This window comes from Kryptolebias marmoratus, linkage group LG16, assembly GCF_001649575.2.
Source record: "Kryptolebias marmoratus isolate JLee-2015 linkage group LG16, ASM164957v2, whole genome shotgun sequence".
NCBI lineage: Eukaryota > Metazoa > Chordata > Actinopteri > Cyprinodontiformes > Rivulidae > Kryptolebias > Kryptolebias marmoratus.
This window is the reverse complement of record NC_051445.1, coordinates 31,136,751-31,159,449: the sequence shown is the minus strand read 5'-3', so window position 1 is coordinate 31,159,449 and position 22,699 is coordinate 31,136,751. Positions and strand designations below refer to the sequence as shown.

The following is a 22,699-nucleotide window of genomic DNA, read 5'->3' as shown; positions in this document are numbered from 1 at the left end:
TTGTTACAGACAGGGGACTCTAGTTTATGTAGGAAAGCTATTCTTTAATACACACTTTCTTAGTACCACAAGCAAAATTATATTCGTATCTGCATATGAAGTGGATTTGTGGAATTATCTACATGTTGTAGAAATAGAAATCAGTTTGAAAACAAGATACTAAAGTCATTTTGAACTGTTAAATGTTAAAAGATGGCATGTAAAGCACTGGTGGATTATAGGGATGTTAAATTATTATGGTAAACTTTGCTCTTAATATTATGATGATAATGTAAATAATTTAGAAGGGGTTGATTATAATTAAATTTAATAACAGATAGGCGAGAAAAATAAGTGAGGGGGGGTTGGGAAATATTTTATACACTTGCACACACACACACACACACACACACACACACTTAACATGGCAGCAGAAAAGTAGGCTGTGCAAAGATGCCCATGAGACAGTTCAGCACAACAGCAGGATGTAAAATGCAGGCAAAGCATACATTGGAACGCCATAACCAAGTGGCTGGAATAGTGTACAGGACTGCAGGACATGCTGCCTGTATTCACAGATTGCATACTTTACACAGACAAGTTTGAACTGAAGTGGAACCATATATGGTTGTCTCAGTTTTAGCACCCTCTAGTCTTGAAAGGTTGCTAAACTTTGGACAGGGCTTTTAACTTGACCATTAATGAAGTGCAAACTTATAAACTAATAGAAACAAGTTTTTCAAAAATATCAGGAAAAAAAAAATCAAATCAGCCCAAATTTTCTCGTGCTCCTAAGTATACTATTTCAATTAAATAATAAAAAAATGCCCTACTGGGGAAACAAGTCAGTGTCCTCCACAACATGTGTAATTGATCTGATTTTCAATCAGTTGGATCAAAATCCTAGCTGCCATTCATCTTATTGTAAGGAGCAGCCATTGTAGGTCAGTAAAACTGAAATGCTCATATGGGCCTTAAAATTTTAAAATTCACCCAAAATCACCACATTTTCTGAAAATACTAACTACAAGCACCCAGGCAGCACAAAACCTCCGCCAAGACCATAGTATTAATTAAAAATAGTCCGATCTGGATCATCATTGATTGTAGTGTAAAGCACTTTGGGGTCCTTGGACTAGATAAAGCGCTATATAAGTGCAAGCCATTTACCATTTACCATCATCAAAATTTGATAATTTGTTGTTTTTTTTGTGAGACCACCAACATTTCCTTAAAAAATTCATCCAAATCTGTTCACTATTAGTTTTTATGTAATCTTGCTAAGAGACAAACAAACAAACAAACAACCCTCCATTTTAACAGAAAGAAATCTCCAGCAGAACCAGGCTCAGGATGAGCAGTCATCTGCTTCAATCGGTTAGGGTTTGAGAGGACAGGAATACGACACAGACAAACATAGAATGATTGGTCCAGGTGTAGTTTCTATGGGAAGAAAGACAAGAAAAACTTGTTAATGATAGAAATAATTACAAATACAAACATTGAGAGTGGAGCAAGTAAAGACAAGCAGACTAGCAGACTGCGGAATAGTGGTCAATTTCTCCTCTAGCAGTATAAGCCTAATGGTTCAGGAAACCCAAGCCAATCCTAACTATAAGATTTGTCATAAAGAAAAGTCCTAAGGCTAGTCTTAAAGGTAGAAAGGGTGTCAGCCTCATGGACAGAAACTAAAATTTGGTTTCACAAGAGAGGAGCCTGATAACTGAAAGCTCTACCTCCTATTCTACTTTTGGAAACTCTAAGAATCGCAAGTAAACCTGCAGTCTGAGAGTGATGTGCTCTCCTAGGAAAATATGGAGCAATAAGATCTTTAATATAAGCTGTAGCTTGGTTGTTGAGAGCTTTGTATGTTAGAAGTAAGATTTTAAATTCTATTTTGAATTTGACAGGGAGCCAATGGAGAGAAGCTAAAGCTAGAGAAATATGATCTCTCCTTCTAACTCTCATTAGACCTCTGGCAGCAGCATTTTGGATCAACTGAAGACTTTTTAAAGAGTTTTTTTGGAGACCCAGGTATTAAAGAATTACAATAGTCAGGGTCTTTAATAAGGTCTTTATAAAACCGAATATCTGAAGAATATTTGAAGAATTAATAACATCCACATGGGATCGGTTTAAAAAAAGTGTTCATCCACACAAACCCTTTCACCACTGAGCATTGTTTTAAACATGCCAAACCCATAGGGGCATGTTTAAATCATCATCATTTATGATTGCTGATCCAAAACCAGCAACGGTGACGTTGACTGACAGCTGCATTGTGCCTCCGTATTGGGAAGGACAGCTGGTGTAAAACTGTTGCCCTCCAAGCGCTCCTTCTCCTTTGCAATTCAACATATTGTAGCAGTTGGGTTTGTAAAAACAAACGGGCAAAAAGCGCCTGCACCAAGGTAAAAAATCAGCACCTCTCTGATAGCAGACATTTTCTCTTTACTGCATGGTCAAATAGTAACATTTATTACAGGTCCCAAGAGTGGTACTGTAATAAAATAAATAATGTACCTGTAAACAGGTGAATAAAGAAGGAAATGACACAGGCAGCAGATTGTCACTTCCTCATCCAAAGTGCATCTGAAGGCAGAGTGGAGTTCCCCCCACCCCGAGCAGCCACTGCTTCACTGTGTCACACGCTTACGTTCCTACTGGCACTAGACCATTTTAGAGTAATACTAATTGAAAAATATGTATTTAATAAAACAAACAAACAAAAACAATAATAAATCAACAGACCTTTGTGGTCATCTAATTTTGGGTGCGCCACACAATCGTTGCATATGTGACATCAGCGCCGCATTACTTGTTGCAGACTATAATGCACAGAACTTTAAATCTGAGGTTACCAATGTCCACACGCAGACACAAAAAAAGAGAATTCTTAAATCTTCACTTTGGCCAGAGGTTTCATTATCAATTGTTTTTAGTGCTATTAACTGGAGGTTACGTGTGGATGAAAGGCCCAATTGCATAAAAAACTTTGGTTTACCAGATATGTGTGGACTAGGCCTGAGTATCATCATGATAACAATGGAAATTTATCCCATCGTGTCTAATAACTTTACCTAATGAAAACATAGACAAAGTAAAGAGTATTGGTCCAAGCACTGAACCCTGAGGAACTCCATAATGAACTTTGGGTATAAAACGATTCCTTATTAACATTAACAAAGTGGAATCTATCAAATAAATATGATATAAACCATTTTAGAGCTCTTCCCTTAATCCAATATCATGTTTAAGCCTCTGTAACAAAATATTGTGATCAGCTGTATCAAATGTAGCACTGAGATCTAATAGGACAAATATGGACACAAGTCCACTGTCTGAGACCAGGAGAATATCATTAGTAACTTTCACCAGTGCTGTTTCTGTGCTATGATGAGCTCTAAACCCTGACTGAAACTCCTCAAACAGATTATTACTGTCCAGATGTTCACACAATTTATTTGCAACTATTTTCTCAAGACTTTTTGAGAGAAATTAGAGGTTAGAAATTGTTCTGTAATTGGCCAGAGCTCCTGAATCAAGATTGGGTTAATTTAATTTTTTTAATTAGAGCAACATTAAAGCTCTGTGGTACATAACCATTTATTAGAGACAAATTTAGCAGATTGAGAAATGGGGATATTAATTAGAGGAAATACCTTTTTGAACAGTCTGGTTGGGATGGGATCTAGCAGACGTGTTGATGGTTTGGATTAATCTTCTTTAAAAACACAATTATGTGTACATCTTCAATATCCACGACCGACATTCCAAAAAAAACACCCAATGTTCCACTTGCTCCAGTAATCCAAAGTGTGACTAGCTGAAAATGTCCTGTCAGGGAGAAACCCAACAATCTGTCTGTTTCATTGAGTCTAAAACAAGAAGCCCAGAACATTGTATCTTTGTGTTGCCTTGAAGAGAACGTACTGAAGATGACAGATACAGGCATTATAAACAGTCCAACCTACATAGCTGGGTCTCGTTAATGTTACCAATAAACCAATGGTACACACATTTTATATACACATTTATAAGATCAAGTGAAAGAAAAAAGAAAAAAAAAAGAAAATTTTTCTGATACAACCTAGTTTAATCTGTTTCACTGTCCCTAATCCACTGCTGTCTGTAAAAATAAAGCAATGTTTGCAGGTAATGGTCACTTCTTTTATACAGTAAGTCATGATAGCAAACAAAGACTATCATGCTGCTATCATGACTTACTGTATAAAAACGTATCAGACACAAAGAATATCACATGATATATTTCCATCAGCTCATCAAAAATGTGTAAGTCCTGGTGTTTTCAACCAAAAATAGGAGCATTACTTGAGAATAAAGTTTATGTACTTCTTTCTGTCTCTTTGCTTCATGAGTAAAGACTGTATGTTTGTCATAACACAGTTAGGAAGTGTCCTTAATATCAACAACCACTACATTTGTATTAGAACCAAATTTGCTTAAATGTCTCTGTTCCTAGGTCAAACTAAAACATATTGCACAGTACAGAGGAAATTCTGGTTGAAGATGAGGCTAAATGTTTTTTTCTGATGACCAGACGAATATCACTTCAGACATGAGCATTGTATTATGCTACAAAAATCTACTAAAATTTCAAAGACTCCTTTATTTTAAGATTCCATAGATTAACTCTCTGAAGACCATCACAAACATATTTTAAAAATATGCCTACTCATGCAGCAGTCCTGGTTGTACTGTGAATCTCGAAGAAAAAATCCTCATATATGTGACATACTTGGTAAAATAAAGTGATTCATACAAAATGTTTTATCTTTTTATGTGTACATTGATTAGTTAAAGTAAGCTTTTTGTACCTGTCTCTTCAGTCTGTCCAGTAGTTATGAAGCTCAAATGAAGAGTCTGCTGAGAATTGTGCGTATTTTCTGCCACGTGTTCCGCCTGGGTCCTTCATCCCCCAACAATGGCAATGACATGGGATACAATGGCAACAAGACACCTCGCAGTCAGGTCTTTAAGGTCAGTAGGAGGTGCAGATCCACTTTCCTGTGATTTGTTAGTGTGCTAATGACATCATAACATTTAAACCACTTGCCTCATTTTGTAAAGATCCCTGTGCTCCTAGTTACTCCTAGTTACAGAAACAGAAAGATACTTTATTAATAACCTGAGGGAGGATGGTTTGTCACAATAGCAGACAAGTTCAAAATCAAAAGCAGTAAAAACAACACTCTTAACAAACAATGAACAAAAAGTAACCTTTGAATGGGTCTTTTCTGTTGTGATTCAGATATTACAGGTCTTTTTTTTTTGTATCTGGGGGGGGTTGTACTATGTTGCACCTATTAGTTGTAGTGTACCTCAAGCGTCCATTTTGAGTCCTATTCTGTTCTTTTTATAAATGCTGCCTTTGGGATAAATATTCAGAAAGCATAACATTTTCTTTCACTGTTATGCTGGTGTCAACCAAATATGTTTTAATTTTAAATTGAATGTCTCTGCCCCACTGCAGCCAACTGCCATATCATATGTCAAAACTGGGTAACTCAGAATTGTTTGACTCTGAACAAAAACAAGATTTAAATTTTATTTTGGATATTGTTCCCTTCTCATGGAGTTAACTGATGTCCTTGGCCCTCCTGCTTCTTATTGTTCTTCCACTGTCAGGAATCTTGAAATGTTTTTAGACAGTTATTTTAAATTTGAAATCAAGAGTCCACAGTTATCAAAATCAGGTTTTATCAGTTATACATGAAATTGCCTAATCAAAATCTTAAATTCCTTCAAAAGACCTCAAAACACTTGTTCATGCATTCGGTAGATTGGAATGCAGCAATTCTCTATATTTTGGCCTTGAATAATTGCTTGCAGTTAGTCCAGAATGCCGCTGCACATATTTTAACAGGTACTGGAAGACATGACTGCATCACCCCAGTTTTAGCAGATTTATAATGGTTGCCTGTTCATTTTTAAGATTTTTTTTTATTTACTTTTAAAGTTTTGAATGATTTGGCTCCCAATTATTTGACTAAATTTCTTAACTTTTATAACCTAAATAAAGCACTGTCTGCTCTTCTGGACAGAGATCTCTGAGGTTGTTCCTGGGATCTGTTGGAGCCACTCTTCCAGTTTGGGAGTCACAGCACCGAGTGCTCTGATGAGCACTGGCACCACTGAGGCCTTGACTCTCCACAGCTTCTCTATTTCAGCCCTTGATATTTCTCAAGCTTTTCTCACTCCTCCTTCATGATGTTACAGTTGCTTAGGACTGCTAAATCTATCACCACTGTTTTCTTCTGTATTTTATCTATCACCACAATGTCCAGTTGGTTAGTCATCACCTGTTTGTCAGTATGTATTTGGAAGTCCCACAGTATCTGAGCCCTGCCATTCTCCACTACCTTAGTTGGAGTCTCTCACTTTGACTGTGGGACTTCCAGTCCATACTCTGTACAGATGTTCCTGTACAAAATTCCAGCCACTTGGTTATGGGGTTCCATGTATGCTTTGCCTGCCTGCATCTTACATCCTGCAATTATGTGCTGGACTGTCTCTGGGGAATCTTTGCACAGCTTGCATTTTGGGACTGCCTGGTATGATGGACCCCGGCCTCTATTGCTCTTGTGTTAAGGGGCCTGCTCTTGTGCTGCCATGATTAGTGCCTCTGTGCTGTCCTTCAGTCCAGCCCTTTCTAGCCACTTGTAGGATTTGTTGATAATAGTCACTTCCTCAATCTGCCGGTGATACATGTCGTGCAGGGGCTTGTCAGAGTACACTTTGAAAACCCACATCCATCCATTCAATCCACGTGTTACAACACTCTTATTTGGCATCTCTGATTGGACCCCTATATATTATGTGCTATGAAACATTTAAATGGTACTGATACATTCATGAGATATGCTCTACTAATACAGGCTGATGTAATTTTCAGATGGTGTTGGTGTAAATACACATATTATGGATTGTGTGTAACTGGAAATAAGTTTTTGTTAAGAAATAACAGTTTGTCCAGTTTTTTCACCCAGGTGGTTTTTTCTTTTTAAGTAAGTTTTTGCATTTTAGCCTTGAGAAAAAAGATATTCACAGTTTATTAACCTATCTTGCCTGTGTCTCTGTGTGTAAATAGATAAAATAGCATTGCAGCAGTGTTGGGTTCTGTGCTCTTGACCATGAACGTCTTGTTCCGGTAGCCCATTTTTTATCAGAATGTCCTAGTTTCCCAGAATCAGATGCAGACCCGGTTAATCTGAGCAATGTTCAAGCTGGTATGGCTTGATTTATATAGGCTTTTTTATAAGACATCTCAGGCCGAGATTTAGACGCCTTCTGCCTGTCTCTGTTATTTACAGTCCTGCTCACCATTATTGGCACCCTTTCATGATTTGCATAGCTGAGTGAATATCTTCATGATCATTCAATGGTTAATTTATGTCATATATGTGGAGGCAGTCCATCACAAGTGATCTTTATGTGTGATTTGCAACAGGTGAGCCAAATTGGGTTTTCATATTGATTTGCAGCAAAGGGTGCCAATACCATTGGCATGGTAAAAATTATGTTTTTCTTTGTTTTCCTCATAATGTTTATCTTTTTAAATGTTTTTGGTCATTTGCTGTTTTGCATCAAGCACAAGCTATCAGCAATAAAATGTTGTTTCACTTGATGAATTTCCTTCAGTAAATATTCCATTATATGTACTTAAACTTCATGGGTGCCAATAATGGTGAGCAGGACTGTAGCATCAACAAAACAGTAAGAGGACTAAATGGGAATGTGGAAGACAACGCTATAAGCCAATTCGAAGCCAATTGCTCAAGTCTGCATTAGATGCAGCGTATACCAAGCTGATGCATAGGCCTGAACCCCCTCAGCCAGATTATCACAAAGAGTATGGATACCGGTTCCAAAGTGGAACCTCTTGTACATGGATGACATCAAGCTGTATGCCAAAAGTGAGCGAGACATCAACTCACTGATCCACCTCACCAGGATATATAGCAAGGACATTGGAATGTCATTCCGACTGAATAAATTCTGCCAAATGGTATCTAAGAGAGTCAAGGTGATGACAACTGAGGGGGTTAAACTACATGAAGGCAATAATGCAAATGTCCAGGCAGCAAAAAGCCATAGTGGAAGAGGAGACAAAAAGAAGAACCATCATGGAAAGATGAGCCCCTTCAAGGCATTGAGGAAGTGACTGATATTAACAAATCCTACCAGTGGCTAGAGAAGGCTGGACTTAAGGACATAATAGAGGCATAAATTTTGACAGCACAAGAATAGTCCCTCAGCACAAGGGCAATAGACTGAGGTCTACCATACAGTACAGGACCCAAGATGCAAGATGCTATGTAAAGATGCCCCTGAGACAGTCCATCACATGGAAGAGGAACGTAAGATGCAGGCAGGCAAAGCATGCATTGAAGGCCATAACCGAGTAGCTGGAATAGTGTACAGTAGTGGAAAGTGTATCTATGCCGAATATGGACTGGAGGCCCCCCAGTCAAAGTGGAAGGCTCCACAAAGGGTAGTGGGGAATAGTAGGGCCAATATTCTGTAGGACTTCCAGATCCAGACTAACAAACAGGTGACAACCAGACATTGTGGTGGTTGACAAGCTACAGAATGCAGCAGTGGTGAGAGATGTAATAATCCCATGTGACTGTAACATCAGTAACAGAGAATGAGGGACTGAAAGAGGAAATAGAGAACTTGTGGAGAGTCGATGCCTTAGAGCGGGGTTCGGCAACCCACGGCTCTAGAGCCGCATGCGGCTCTTTGGCGCTCCCTGGAGCTTTTTCAAAAATGTTTGAAAATGGAAAAAGATGAGGGAGAGAAATATATTTTTTAATATATGCCCTTTTTTACACGGACCCTAATTCAGAAGTTTGGCTCTACTTGGCTCGGCTCTATAAAGAATGCATCGTGTTCACACCGGCCAGTTTGGTCGGTAGCAGAGGAACGCCTCCTCGTGTTGTGGGGGGCGGGGCCGCGGCGCGGGGGGTGCGCTACCGAAACTTAGCTCAAGTTGTGTAAACAACGAAAGCGCTATAGACAACGTTGGCCCTGTGTTGTTGCTGTTTTTTAAACCTATGGGGATTCTCCTGAGACTTCAGGAAGTGAGGCGCAGTGGAAGAAATGCTCTGGATGTCGCGATTGTTGCGCAGAGTAGGACAGGTGTAAAACTAGCATAATCTGTCTTGTGACAAACTTGTTCATTCCAGCTAAATTATTCAAATGACAAACCAAACCAATCAGGTGGTTCATGTGAGATCCAAAGCACTCAGTTGTGTCAGATGTGACTTAAGTGCTTTGAACATCAGTGGTTAGGTGACCAAAATACATCTCAGCACAGAGATTCGATATGTTAGCTTCATGTAACCTTTGATAATTCTATAATTTCATAGTGGGTTTTTTTCTTGGTCTGTGCTCAGTTTTATGAGTTTTTGAACATCATTTAAATTAATTTCCTAAATAATGTAAAAACTTCTCAAAACATTTGGAAACCTGCACACACATTTAAAACTCCTCTGGTAATGTAATTCTTTTGACCCTCCCTGCTTCTCACCTCTTGTGTTTCTGCAGCCATTGGAACTCCTTTGGCACTCTCTGGACGAGTGGCTGGTGCTCATCTTCAAAGAGCTGGAAAGAAACAGGAAAAATCCATCTTCCTCCACTTCCAGCACTGAGATAGCATCTCTGCTTTTGAAGCAGCGAGAGTCTGACCACTCTGACACCACGTCAAAGCTCTCCTCTTTACTGGATCACCAGATTGTCATGGAGGAGGCCTATGCTGACGGGGATGACGTGATTTCCATGACAGCCAATCGGCTTAGTGCTGTTATTCAGGCCTTCTATATGTGCTGCTCGTGCCAGATGCCACAAGGGTTAGTGCTCAGCTTTTAAGTTTCATAACAGCAATATTCTGCAGCATTTGTATACAGTATTTGTCATATTTAACAGAGCTTTAGTACTCAGGGTTTCCCCCAGCATATTATAAGCCTGGCAGGCCACCAGGCTTTGGTGAGCCTGCCTTGTTTATTATAAATATGTCATTTTTTATACACCTTTTTTCCCACACACACCCCCAAAACCACTGCCTTTATCTACCTCACCACGCAAGGGTGCGCGCGCCAACAGTGACGCAATCGTGCTGTCCCCGCCCCTGTGCGAAGATCCCGCCGGTGGCCTGTCGTGCACCTTTTGTAACTTGACGAGGACCGTGCGCGCCGCGCTCTATTCAACTATCTGCTCTCTTTTTTATCGCATTTCCACTGGTTACGTAGCATACTGCCCCCGTCTTTTTGGAGAATACTGCTCCAAGGTAGGCGCCAAGTATAAATGCCTCCACATTAGAGCCCTGCGTGACTCTAATGAGCCCTGAAGCCGAGCCTCCTTCAGCTACCTGGAGTTAGCAAGTCGTCGGAGCCACAGCAATAAACATGGAACGAGCGGGTTTAACCAAAAATGGTTAGTTGAGACGAAATTCAGCAGGTGGCTTTACAAGACTGAATATGGTAAGCATGTTTTGTACTTAGTGAAAATATTAATATGATGTGAGCTAATTTATCCTTGTTTAACAGTAAAATTATTTTATTAAATTCAGCATTAGATGCTTTGTTTTGTTGTTACATGTAGTGATCCAACATGCAGCCTGTGCCACAAAAATCACAGTACAGTACAGCATCTGTCTGTTTTTCAGAGTTCTCTGTTGTTATTCATTGGCCTGGAAGTGAGACGTGTGTTGGTGCTTTGTTTGCACTTTTTCATTTATGTTAATTTAGTTTATTTGTAAATGTGACTTAAATTAGGATTCAAATTAGGTGCAATCAATCATTCATTATTATTTATTTATTTTTATTGCATTTTTTTTGTTTAAAGTATTATTTCAAAAGCGCCTTTTTGTAAAACTGTAGTTGTGTAAATATTTGGCACAAATATCTTACAATATCACATAATAAATAGCCATATTTTTAACTTTCCTGTCAACTTTAATCTTTTTTTTTTTTTTACTAAATCACGGTCGGTTGGCAAACGGCCACCTACCACCGGGCTTAGCCTCTTTTTCTGGGGGAAACCCTGAGTACTCTAACCTAAATATATTTAGTGCTAAAAGAACACCTGGAATACATCTGTACAGTAGCATGGCCAGTGCTGCTACTACATAACTATTTAATTTCCACAGCTAAACAGACTGGGTAATCCCTGTTCTCTGTACAACTGTGGACAACTGTTTCTGGACAAAAAGGAAAACAAAGTCACTGATTTGGGATTGAAACAATGAGTTATTCAAAACTTTTTAGAAGAATAAGGCTATTCCAAATCCCAGTCAGCTGAGAACAAGCATCTAGTTAACCTCAAACATGATAACTTCATTGTGAAAGCTAACAAGATTTTTTAAAGTTACAACCTACAAGCAAAATGTATTGAAACAACTTTTTTTCCTGATGAGTAGCACCAGTGATCTGTGGGGGTTCTGAGAGCACACTCTGAGGACAGCAGATAGTTTAGTTGACAGGTGTCAACACAGACAGTTATTGTCCAGTCAATCAAAGATCTTCGCTTGTGGTGCCTGCATTAACCATAATGCAGCCGTAAACATTGACATTTAAAAAGCAAGCATTTGATGTACTTACTCCATCCACAGTGTCACTGGTCTAATATAAAGCCAGAAATGATGAATATGAGCTTCACCAGGCACAGGAAAAACTGCCACAGCATTTTACTCATATCAGTAATACAAATTTTTAAAAGTATATTTGTTAAAATTTCTTGTTGTAATGCCACAGCATGGAGCTGATTACTCCACCTGTTTATTCTCTTAGGGAAACCTTTCTGTAGTGTGGCTTTATTGTTTTTGTTGAACCAAAGTTCTAAAGCAATGAGTGAAATTAATTAGTTGAGTTTTAGTCATTTCTTTTTCTTTGTTACTTTTGTCAGTTTCAAGTTATTACACTGACCTTTGTGGGTTTTTCGTCTTTTAAAGAAAGGGTACCAAAAAACTTGTCCGCATCTGCAAAATCCTGGTACAACACTTTAAACTTTTCCACATTTTGTCACACTACAACCACATACTTTAAAGAGGGTATGAAGACTTTCATTGTATATGTCAGTACAGTAAATCATCTCTCCCTCCCTCCTTGTTCCTTTTCAGGGTCACAATCCCATATTCTATTTAGCCAAAATCATAAATGGCTTTTAGATTTTCTGTTGTTGTTTTGAAAGAATAGTACCTTAGCTCAAATACAACAAAACAAGAATGTAATAGCAAATATGTTTACCTCACAGTGCAAAAGATTTTTTTTTCACTAATGGTGAGTTTTCCTCTGAGCAGGTCCTTCCTTGTCAGCAGCAGAGCAGGTCCTATGTTAGGTGGTGATGGAGAAAGAGAGAGTACTCTCCACCACACCTCTGTAAAAAGGTGCAAGCACTGGGTGCTGAGGCTGGCCTACCTCAGCCTCCTGAGGAAATGGGCCTATTTAATGATGTTGGAGGTGTTTAAGGTCCATGTCAAATCTCAGGAAATATGAAATATTCTGAACTATTTACTATATGAAACTGTGAACTATTTCTACAGCTGCTCCTATGGCTATCAGGAGAGAGCGAGTCTTGCTTCTCCTCATAAAATCTATTAGAAGCTCCTTTGTCTTTATAATAATACAGAGATTATTGTCCTCACACCAGACCACCAGATCTCCCACCTCTTGTCAGCACGAACACTCATCATAATGGGATATCTGACCCTGTTTACATTTGTTTTTTTGAAAAACCATTGTGCATCTGTTTTGGGGGACATTTGGACACATTTGGTCGTGAAATGTGTATCTTGATAGGCTTTGCTATCAGATGTCAGTTACCTGTGCTGTATGCTGCTACACACACACATGCAGAGAGGGCTATCAGCAGGTCTGCTGATATTTCTGTAGTAATGACAATATATTCAGAGATTTGGGCTAGGTTATTATTTTGACTTTAACACAGTTCAGAGCCATTTGTGTCACATTGTTGCTAAGTTATATCTGAATAAGATTAATTACCTAACAAACACAATATAAGAGCAGTAAGACAAAATAAAACAATCAGTGACTTCACTGAGCTCAGTGTCAGAGCAAGGCTGAAGATTTTACCCTGTAAAAGTCCTTCACAGCTGAACAGTGCACTAACAGACATCAGCTGTTTTTACAGCTCCACTGTTAATGTAACATCAGCTCTGTGTTTAATTAGGTGACTATATTGTGACATAGTGCTGTTGTTCCGTGATTGGCAGCATGTTACAGTTTACAGTGTCCCATAGGCACGGTCCAACAGCTCTAAAACAATTAGAAAAACATTAAACGAAAGAGAGAAACTTACCACACAGTGTACTGTAATTCCCTTTAATTTATAAAATCCCAACAAATTGAAATTTTATTAAGATTTCTAATAAACTGTTCATTAAAATTTTTAATAGAAAAAATAACTACATTAAACAGTATCTTAGGAATATTCTCAAGGATAGCTGTTTAATTATCTATATTACACTGGCAGATGGGGTCACTTTTGAATTCACTTTGTGAATTCAGCTCAGTGAGGCATCACAAGAAGGATGTGAGAGGAAGCCTGATTAAACTATTCTGACTTTCTGTCAGTTTCTACTCTTCAGATTAGTAGAAGTTCATACATTCAGGATGTATGACCTAGTGTGGAAGGGTAAGACGAGATGTCATGGATTTTGACAGACTGTGACTCGTGTGTCAAACAAGTTGTTCAGACCTGTTGTGTTAATCGATCTTTAGCTGTCTGATTATGCTGATTATGATTGTATTGAAAACCTTTTCCCTCAAACCACCATTGGAGGTGGTCCGGAACCCTTTTATTTGCATATGTTTGGTTGTTTGAACCCAATCTGTCCTGAGCTCTGCTGTAAGATCTCCTACTGAGCCTGACTGACCCCACACAGGCAGCAGAGGTATTACCTGGACATCTTGGGGTAAAAAGTCTTCAGCTGAATAAAGACAATAAATAGCCATCCCTAGAAATATTTTGAAGGTAGTTATTTTGTTCATTTTGTTTAAGTTTTCTTTTTTGTTTTATTTTTTTTACAAAAGTTTTTAATTAACTGTTTAGCAAAGTACTTTTCAATATAAATGTCTGTTTTGTCTGGATTTTATTAATCAAAATGGATTATAGGAAATTGTATGAGTGAATTTTGTTTCAGTCTGTTTATTCTGATTGTTTTTTGGGTCTACTGTAGTCACTGTGAGCTATAATGTGCTATGTCAATCACAGAACAGTCTGGGCAGTGTTATGATGCATTAATCATGTAATAATATTGTGTTCACAGGAAGTTCAGTAAACAGCTGTCAGAACACTGTTTTACTGTGGTGGAGTTTTACAGTCTTTGCTCTGACACTGAGCTCTGTGAAGTGTATGTGCCTTTATTTTGGCTATTTATTTAGGCTTATTGGTGTGGTTAATTTTGTTCTTAATGCGGGTCAGGACCAAGTGTTCAAACTATTTCATGACTATCATTGTGATATCTACTGTGTGAAACTCATTCCTCACTGACATTATATGCAGGCAAGAAATCATTCTGTTTGTTTCTTCTGTTTCCTCACCCAGAATGACTTCACCTCGTTTTATAGAATTTGTTTGCAAGCATGATGAGGTGTTGAAGTGTTTTGTAACCAGGTGAGTCAATATGTCCTTTAGCCATAAATCAGTCTCTTAACTCATTCTTCTTTTTCTTTTGGCTGTTTTGTCTTTAGGTGTTGCCACAGCGAGTCATCCTCCTTCATCTCACTTTGTCCTCTGTATCCTCTGTTCTCACTCTATCTCCATGTCCTCTCTAACTTCATCCACATATCTCCTTTTTAGCCTTCCTTTTGTCTTTTTCCTGGCAGCTGCATCTCTAACATCCTTCTACCAATATACCCACTGTCCCTCCTCTGCACGTCCAAACCATCTCAGTCTGTCCTCTCTAACTTTATCTCCCAGTCCTTCAACCTGTGCTGTACATCTGATGACCTCATTCCTAATCCTGTCCATCCTTGTCCCTCCCAAGGAGAACCTCAACATCTTCAGCTCTGCCACTTCCAGTTCTGTCTCCTGTCTTTTTGTCAGTCCAAACCATACAACACAGCTGCTCTCACCACTGTCTTGTAAACCTTTCCTTTGACCTTCACTGCCACCTTTTTGTCAGAAATCACTCCTGGCACTTTTCTCCATCCACTCCGTCCTGCCTGGATTCTCTTCTTCACCTCTTTACCACACTCCCTGTTTTCCTGGACAGTTGATCCTAAGTACTTCATCTCACAGACTGTCAGAAGGGGGGGAGACGGAGGCGAACCCAGAACGCAGACTCATCGTAAAAAAGGAAACTAATTTATTAACTTAAATAAACAGGCAAAACAAAAGGGCTGACGTGGCAGCAAAACTAACAATAACAAAAATCCAAAACAAGAGGCAAGGAGTGTGAAACAAGCAGAATGATCCAGTGATGAGAGAAGAAACAGAGACTGGTTTTAAAGGCTGAGGGAGAGATGAAGATGGGTTGCAGCTGTGGAGATGATGAGGAGCAGGTGTGGTCGGTGTGGCAGGTGTGACCGGAAAGTTACTGGGGAGGTGAATAGTGACAAGACAAGAAGAACACAGAAACTCAAAAGACAACCAAACCAAAACAAGATCAACCAGAAACCCTAAACAAAGAACAAAACCCCAACAATACCAACATTCATGACACAGACAGAAGTCCTGCACCTTTGTGACCTCTGCTTCTTGTAGCCTGGCTGTTCCACCTGCTTCCCTCTCATTCACACACAGGTACTCTGTCTTGTTATGGCCGACTTTCATTCCTCGTCTCTCAAGTGCATACCACCACCTCTCCAAGTTCTCTTCCATCTGTACCTTGTTCTCACCATAGATCATGATGTCCTCTGCAAACATCACAGTCCACAGTTATTCCTGTCTGTCCTCATCTGTTAGTCTGTCCATCACCAGAGCAAACAAGAAGAGGCTCAGAGCCGATCCTTCATGCAGTCCCACCTCCAAACTGAAGCTATCTGCCATTACTAAAGCGTACCTCACCACTGTCTTGCTCTCCTCATACATGTCCTGTACCAATCTAATGCCCCTTTTACACAGGCTCTAAAGGTCCCGGCTCCACTCTACTCTTCTTGCTTTGCGTGTGTTTACATCTGCATTTTTTCGAGGTCGGCCCTGCTTCTTTGGTCCCTGCTTCAGAGTAGGGCCAGCTGGGCTGGCCCTGCTTAGTGGGTGGTGGAAGCTTAGCTCCTGTTCACTTATTGGTCGTGGGTGTGACCAGATGCAAGCATGAAGAGCGAACAGTAGGAATATAAACATCAGCGTTAGCTTACCCTGCAACCGTCTGTCCCCCAGCTGAAGGCGCTGTAAAGCCTGAAATCTCCGGCGGATAACAGCTGTCTTACTCTGCGCAACAATCGCGACATCCAGAGCATTTCTTCCACTGCGCCTCTCTTCCTGAAGTCTCAGGAGAATATCCATAAGTTTAAAAAACAGCAACAACACGGGGCCAAAGTTGTCCATAGCGCTTCCGTTGTTTACACAACTTGCGCCAAGGTTTCGTAGTGTTTTATTATTTTTTTTATTATTCATTAGTTTCTCAAAGTACTCCTTCTATCTTTCCCCCACACTCTCTTTGCTTGCTAGAACATTACCTTTTCTATCTTTAATAAGCCTAACCTGTTGCACATCCTTTCCAGCCTGGTCTCTCTGTTTCTTCCTTTTTGTCCTACGTTGTATCTCCATATATTCTTCAACATTCTTCGTTCCTCAACTTTCACCATATGGTCTTCTTTTTTCCTCTTCTTTACCACAACACTCATCCTACATACCACCATCCGATGCTGTCTGTCCACGCTCTCCCCTGCCACCTTATAGTCCACAATTTCTCTCAGGTTAAATAAAAAGGGGAGTACACATGACTACAGCCATTTCCATCCTCAAAAAATCTACCACCATCTGTCCTTCCTGGCTTATTTCCTTGACACCGAACCTTCTCATCACGTCCTCATTTCCTGTGTTTTCTTCACCAACATATCCATTCAGATCTTCTCTGATCACCACTCTCTCCTCTCTCACAGAAATGACAATGTATATTTTTTCAAAAACAGTGAGGAGAGGCTTCATCTAAATCCAGTCTCTTAACTCATTATACAAAGAATATAAATTCAAAGACTTTTTAAAATAATTTGTTTGCATTGTTGCCTCTTTGTGCTCTTACTTTTTTCTGTTTCATTTTTTTCCTCTTCTTTCCTCTCTTCAGGAATCCAAAAATCATCTTTGATCATTTCCATTTTTTGCTTGAGTGTCCAGAGTTGATGTCACGCTTTATGCACATCATTAAAGGCCAGGTAAGACATAAAGGCAGAGTTGAATTCAAGGCTTAGCATTCTGTGAAGGAATGCATGTCACCTATTGGCTTTTATCCAAAGTATGTCAAAGTTTAAGACTGAGATAATATGATGAGAAATGGAGTTGTAGCTGCTTTAGTCAAACCTTGTAAATAGTTTTATGTGGAATCACAATTCAAAACTGGAGAGTGTGGCATTCCAAGCTTTAAACTGCATAACGTTGATATCAATATTATTATTATTATTTGAATTGATTTGCATACCCCAACTTCAATAATATAAAAGTCAGATGAAATGTAACATGATCGTTCAGACTGAGGTCGCTTTGAAAAACTTTGGATATGTATCTTATTTAATTCAAAACATGAAAGTGACCTGGGTCAGCTTTTAAAATATCTCATTTGTTACATTCAGATTGTCTTAAAAAAAGATATGGGTCCCGTATGGGATATAAAACAGATTCAGGCCACTTTTGCCTGCATTGTGAACGTAACCTTAGTCTCCTGAAAGACTTTATGGAAAGAGACTTTGGAAGTCCCTGATTTTCCTGTCAGCATCATTTAAGAGTGTTACATCTATGGCAATAACACTTGTCTTAAGTTTCATTTATACAGCTTCATAAATTTTAATTGCTGCTCAGAGCTGTGTGCTGTTCACCCACTCTTCAGTATTTATATTTGATCTGTAGTGTTTGTGCATCATTAGCCATAGATTATACTCCACCAGGAGCAGGCCCTTGTTTTAATTACAGAGTTTAACCTGCTGAATCTGATTTCGTCTTCTGATTGGTTTCATGAAACACCCTGCAGCCCCAGAGGAGGTACCTTTGTCTCCTCCTCCTCTCTACCTCAAATGCTCGGGGAACAAAGGCATATATTATGCAAATAGACTCAATCCTCATGTCTGTATTACAGATGGGCATTCAGCACTGGAGGTTTTCTAAGCCGTCAGAGGAAAGGCTGCATTAATACAGAATGTGAAAGCTGACAACACAGCAAAGTTGTAATTACTTTAGTGTGGTATGAAGTCTATGTTGTCCCCTTCAGCCTTTTAAGGATCGCTCTGAGTGGTTCTACGAACATCTGCTGGCCGGCCAGCCAAACTCGGACATGGTTCACCGTCCAGTTAACGAGAGTGATATCCTGCTAATCCACAGAGGTATCCAGAATTGCCATCACCACACCCTTCAATCATTTGTACTGTGTATATATACAATGTTGCAAAAAAGTATTCACCCCCTTACAGATTTCTTAAGTTTTTGCACCTAGGCCTGTCACGATAACAAATTTTGCTGATGATTAGAAATTATTGCGATAAACAATAATATCGTTTGGAGGCCGTTTTAAACTAATGTAATGATAATAACATAATAGTACAAGTACATCCTCTCAAAGATGAATAAACTTTACTTTCAAAAGAACACTTAACAATGGAAATGGAACACAAAATAAACAAAACAACCGAAAACAAAAATAAAATGGCTTCTCAGCCTCCGTTAACAAAGAATGCACTTAAATAAAAACTAAAAAAAAAAAAAAAACGGAAATGAAACCTACATTCTTCAAAACAGTGCAGATTATTAAGTCTGTAAACTAAACTGCCCTTCAAAAAGTAATAGTCATTAGTTTTATATAGAGAAGGCGGACAAAACTGCCAGTTTTATAAACAAAAAGTGCAAACAAACAAACGCACACAGCCACAAAAGCACAAATGCAACATACCGGCTCACAAAGGTTCAGCGGTTTGCCTCGGCCATTTGGTTTGAAGCTGAAGTGCTCCCACACCGCTGCTGTTACTTGCTACGTGTTTCTTTTCTCCCCATCTCTTTATCTTCTGAACCCACTCCGCTTCTGGTTCTCTACCCTGCTCTCTTTTGGAGCCTCTCTTTGCACATTTTCTAAAAAAAACATTGAACTATGGATCTGGTCAGCTGGTCTCTCAACGCAATTGATCAAATTTTCTCAACGGAAAGGCTGACCAAAGGAGAGCCAGCTTGCCTTGAGAAGACATTCTTCGCTGGATACACATTGGATTCCTGGAAACGTTGGAATCCTGTTTGTTTATCGAGTCTGTCTGTGGAAGACGTGGAGGATCTTTACATATTTGGGTTTTTGATAACAGGATTTCTGCTGTTTGGATTAGGCAGTTACCTGACTTATTGTCAAATTCGTTTGATGGGTTCGGTGGTCAACAATCAAACTGTGTTGTTACGGGAGCTTAATCGCAAGTTGGATGCAATCCTTTTACAGGACCGCAGACTGAATTGCGGTTCCGGGACTTGTGAATAATATGGGTTACATCTTGAGGAAGTTGCTCGCTCGAATCAGGCGGAATGGTCCTGGAATTTGGCTGTTTGGATTCGCCATTGAGAAGTATCAGCAAGACTTTCAAGGCTGACAGAAAACACAGTCTGCCTGAACCAATACAATTACTGTTTTTAGAATTTGGCTCCCCTAGGCTGACCTTGGTCAGCTATCTCAATTTCTCCTCGGAATTTATGTAAACAAGATGCTCTGTTCCCTCCTGCCGAAGGACATCTGTGGATCTGTTCAGAGCTTCCTGATAAACATTTCATCATTATCAAAGACAATGGCCTCTGTGATGTGATTCATGGACCTATCTGGAAATACACACAGACACACACAGACATACACATTCACACCACACACACCACACCATCTTCCCACTGTCTCTAAACACACATGCACACACTCTAATTAATAATTATTATATCGGCCGTATAGCGAGCCTGGTACTAATTAGAAAGTTCAGTACTGTTAGTCTTAACATTATCATGTTTTAGCTTATTTAGCCCTCCAGTACATTTAGCTTAGTTCTGTACATTTAGTTTAGTTTATTTTATCCTTAGCTCATACTTTAGATATTGTTAGATTGTTAGATTCCTAATTGTTGTTTAGTTTAGCTCTGTCTTAGCTCATGTTTAGATATGTCTGGTTTCATGATTTTATTTAGATTATCCTGTATTTTATTTACATTATACATGATAAATTTAGAATTCATGCTTGTTGTGTTTTTCTTTTTTGTGTTTCACTCTGTAATGGATTCTGTTTTTGTTTCTGTTGTAAAGCACTTTGGATCGCCTTGTTGCTGAAAAGTGCTATATAAATAAATCTCACTTCACTTCACTTCAACCTTGAAACCATTTCTTTTTTCTTTTTCCCCCAATATCAAACAGTGTTTCTTTAGCTTGCTAACTCGTAACGGGGGCTAATGCTGCAGAGGAACAAGATGATGCGTCTTGGCTGGCTACCTGACGCAATAGTTCCCGCTCCTCTGATGCTAAGAGAAAGGGACGGGTCAGTGAAGAGCACCGGAGCTGAGCCTTTTGTCATCCGGTGTCTTCAGTAGAAAGAGAGAGAGACACGAAGAAACGATAACGCTGATAAATGAAAATTATCGACCTCGTTTTAATTTAGCGTGCAATTAATTGATTTATCGTTTATCGCGACAGGCCTATTTGCACCTAAATGTTTCAGATCAGTAACAAATGTTAATATCAAACAAAGATAACCTGAGTAAATACAAAATGCATTTTTAAGGTAATAAAGCTATCCAAACCAACCTGGCCTGGTGTACAAAGGAAAAAAAAATGTCCTTGTTAAAACATGAATCAATAATGACTTTAGTCAGTTGAGTTTAGTTTCTCTATCCACATCCAGGCCTGATTAATGCCAGATTTTCGCCATTTGGACAGTGTGGATTTCTATCATCTGTAAAAATGAAAAAGGGGGGGGGGACAAAATTGTGTTTTTTGTTGTGGTCCCATTGACACCGTCCAATCTGATTATGTTACAGGGATTAAACTGATGCTGCTTTCAGCAAATAAAGTAAACCAGAGCCAAAGACTTAGCCAATCAGAGCAGAGCATGGTGGATGCAGGAATTGTTACCAACTTAGACTTTGTAGCTACATTTAGCAAATTGTCAGACCCCTCTAGTCACTACTTTTAAAAGAGTGACTAACAACTTTTTATGGTGCTTTTGAAAACTTTTGAAGACTGGCACAATATCAAACAACAATCTTTCCAACGAGCAGCAGGTACTGCAGTGGGTAGCTCAGTCTTTCTGCGGCATCCCTCCAGCTGCAGTCAGAGCAGGAGAGATTCACCCCACCACATCCAGACAGCACAAAGCTGATACTGACTGATCCATGGCAGGATGTAAATGTAAAATCTTCTGTCTAAAATAAATCACTGCACTAAAAGTTTATCTTTTGGGTCACTTTTACCAATCCCAAGTCTGGATAAAGGATTAAAGCTGGAACTATAAGAATTAAAGAAAACAAAAAAACCCCATGAGAAGCATAGATAAGTATATGTGTGTAACATGTCCCTAATGGGACAATGCTTAGCACGTGCCTGTCATGTGTGAGGTCTGGCTTCGGTCCCAGGCCAGATAGTCACATTGTTATTATTATTATACTCAAACCAAAACACTTCATCTTTTTGTAAATGGCAGCAGTAATGTTTCTATAACATTTAAGACCTTGTTTGATCATTTAAAAAGCTTATAATTTCTGTTGAGAGACACCGCAATAATTCAATTCAATTCAATTCAAAAATACTTTATTAATCCCAAAGGGAAATTAAATGTTGACGTAGCTCATTTAAATCAAGGAGTTATTATAGATGGTGATGGCTGTGGGTGGGAATGATCTTTTGTAGTGGTCCGTTTTACAACTAATATGAAGAAACCTTAATGATCCTTATGAACAGGACGGTCAGGGTTGTCCATGATTTCCTTGATTTTATGCAAAATCCTTCTTTGCATCATCATCTCCAGAGGTTCCACAGTCATCCCCAGAACAGAACCAGCTTTCTTTATCAGGTTGTTGAGCCTTTTTAGGTCCCTGGCTCTGATGCTGCTGCCCCAACAGATGATGGCAGAGGAGATGACACTCTCAACAACAGACTTCTAGAAGATCTGCAACATCTTGCTGGAAACCTTGAAGGATCTAAGCCTCCTCAAGAAGTACAGTCTGCTCTGTCCCTTCTTGTAGATGGCTTCACTGTTGAGTCTCCAGTCCAGTCTTTTGTCTAGATGAACACCAAGGTATTTATATTCCTCAACCATCTCCACTTCTACTCCCATGATGGTAATAGGGTTTGATCTGACCCTGTTTCTCCTGAAGTCTACAATCATCTCCTTTGTTTTGTTCACATTCAAGATGAGATGATTGTTTCCACACCATGCCACAAAGCGATCCACCAGATCTCTTTACTCAGCTTCTTGTCCATATCTGATACACCCGACAACTGCAAAGTCATCTGAATATTTCTGTAGATGACAGGAGTCTGACTTGTGCTGGAAGTCTGAAGTGTATAGAGTGAAAAGGAATGG

General features: G+C 39.2%; 1 protein-coding gene across 5 annotated transcripts in view; it reads left to right on the top strand.

Moving 5' to 3' along the window:
- hace1 (HECT domain and ankyrin repeat containing E3 ubiquitin protein ligase 1) overlaps window positions 1-22,699 on the top strand; it is an 87,618-nt gene that overhangs the window by 34,892 nt on the left and 30,027 nt on the right. For all 5 annotated transcript variants that reach the window (XR_005234215.1, XR_005234216.1, XR_005234217.1 and 2 more), the window contains 5 exons: window positions 4,830-4,980; window positions 9,553-9,854; window positions 14,569-14,637; window positions 17,252-17,339; window positions 18,386-18,497. Coding sequence is in view for 1 of the 5 variants with exons in the window: in XM_037980390.1 (XP_037836318.1) it covers window positions 4,830-4,980; window positions 9,553-9,854; window positions 14,569-14,637; window positions 17,252-17,339; window positions 18,386-18,497 (722 nt within the window). In the remaining 4 variants the exon portion in view is untranslated. The remainder of the gene's footprint in view (window positions 1-4,829; window positions 4,981-9,552; window positions 9,855-14,568; window positions 14,638-17,251; window positions 17,340-18,385; window positions 18,498-22,699) is intronic.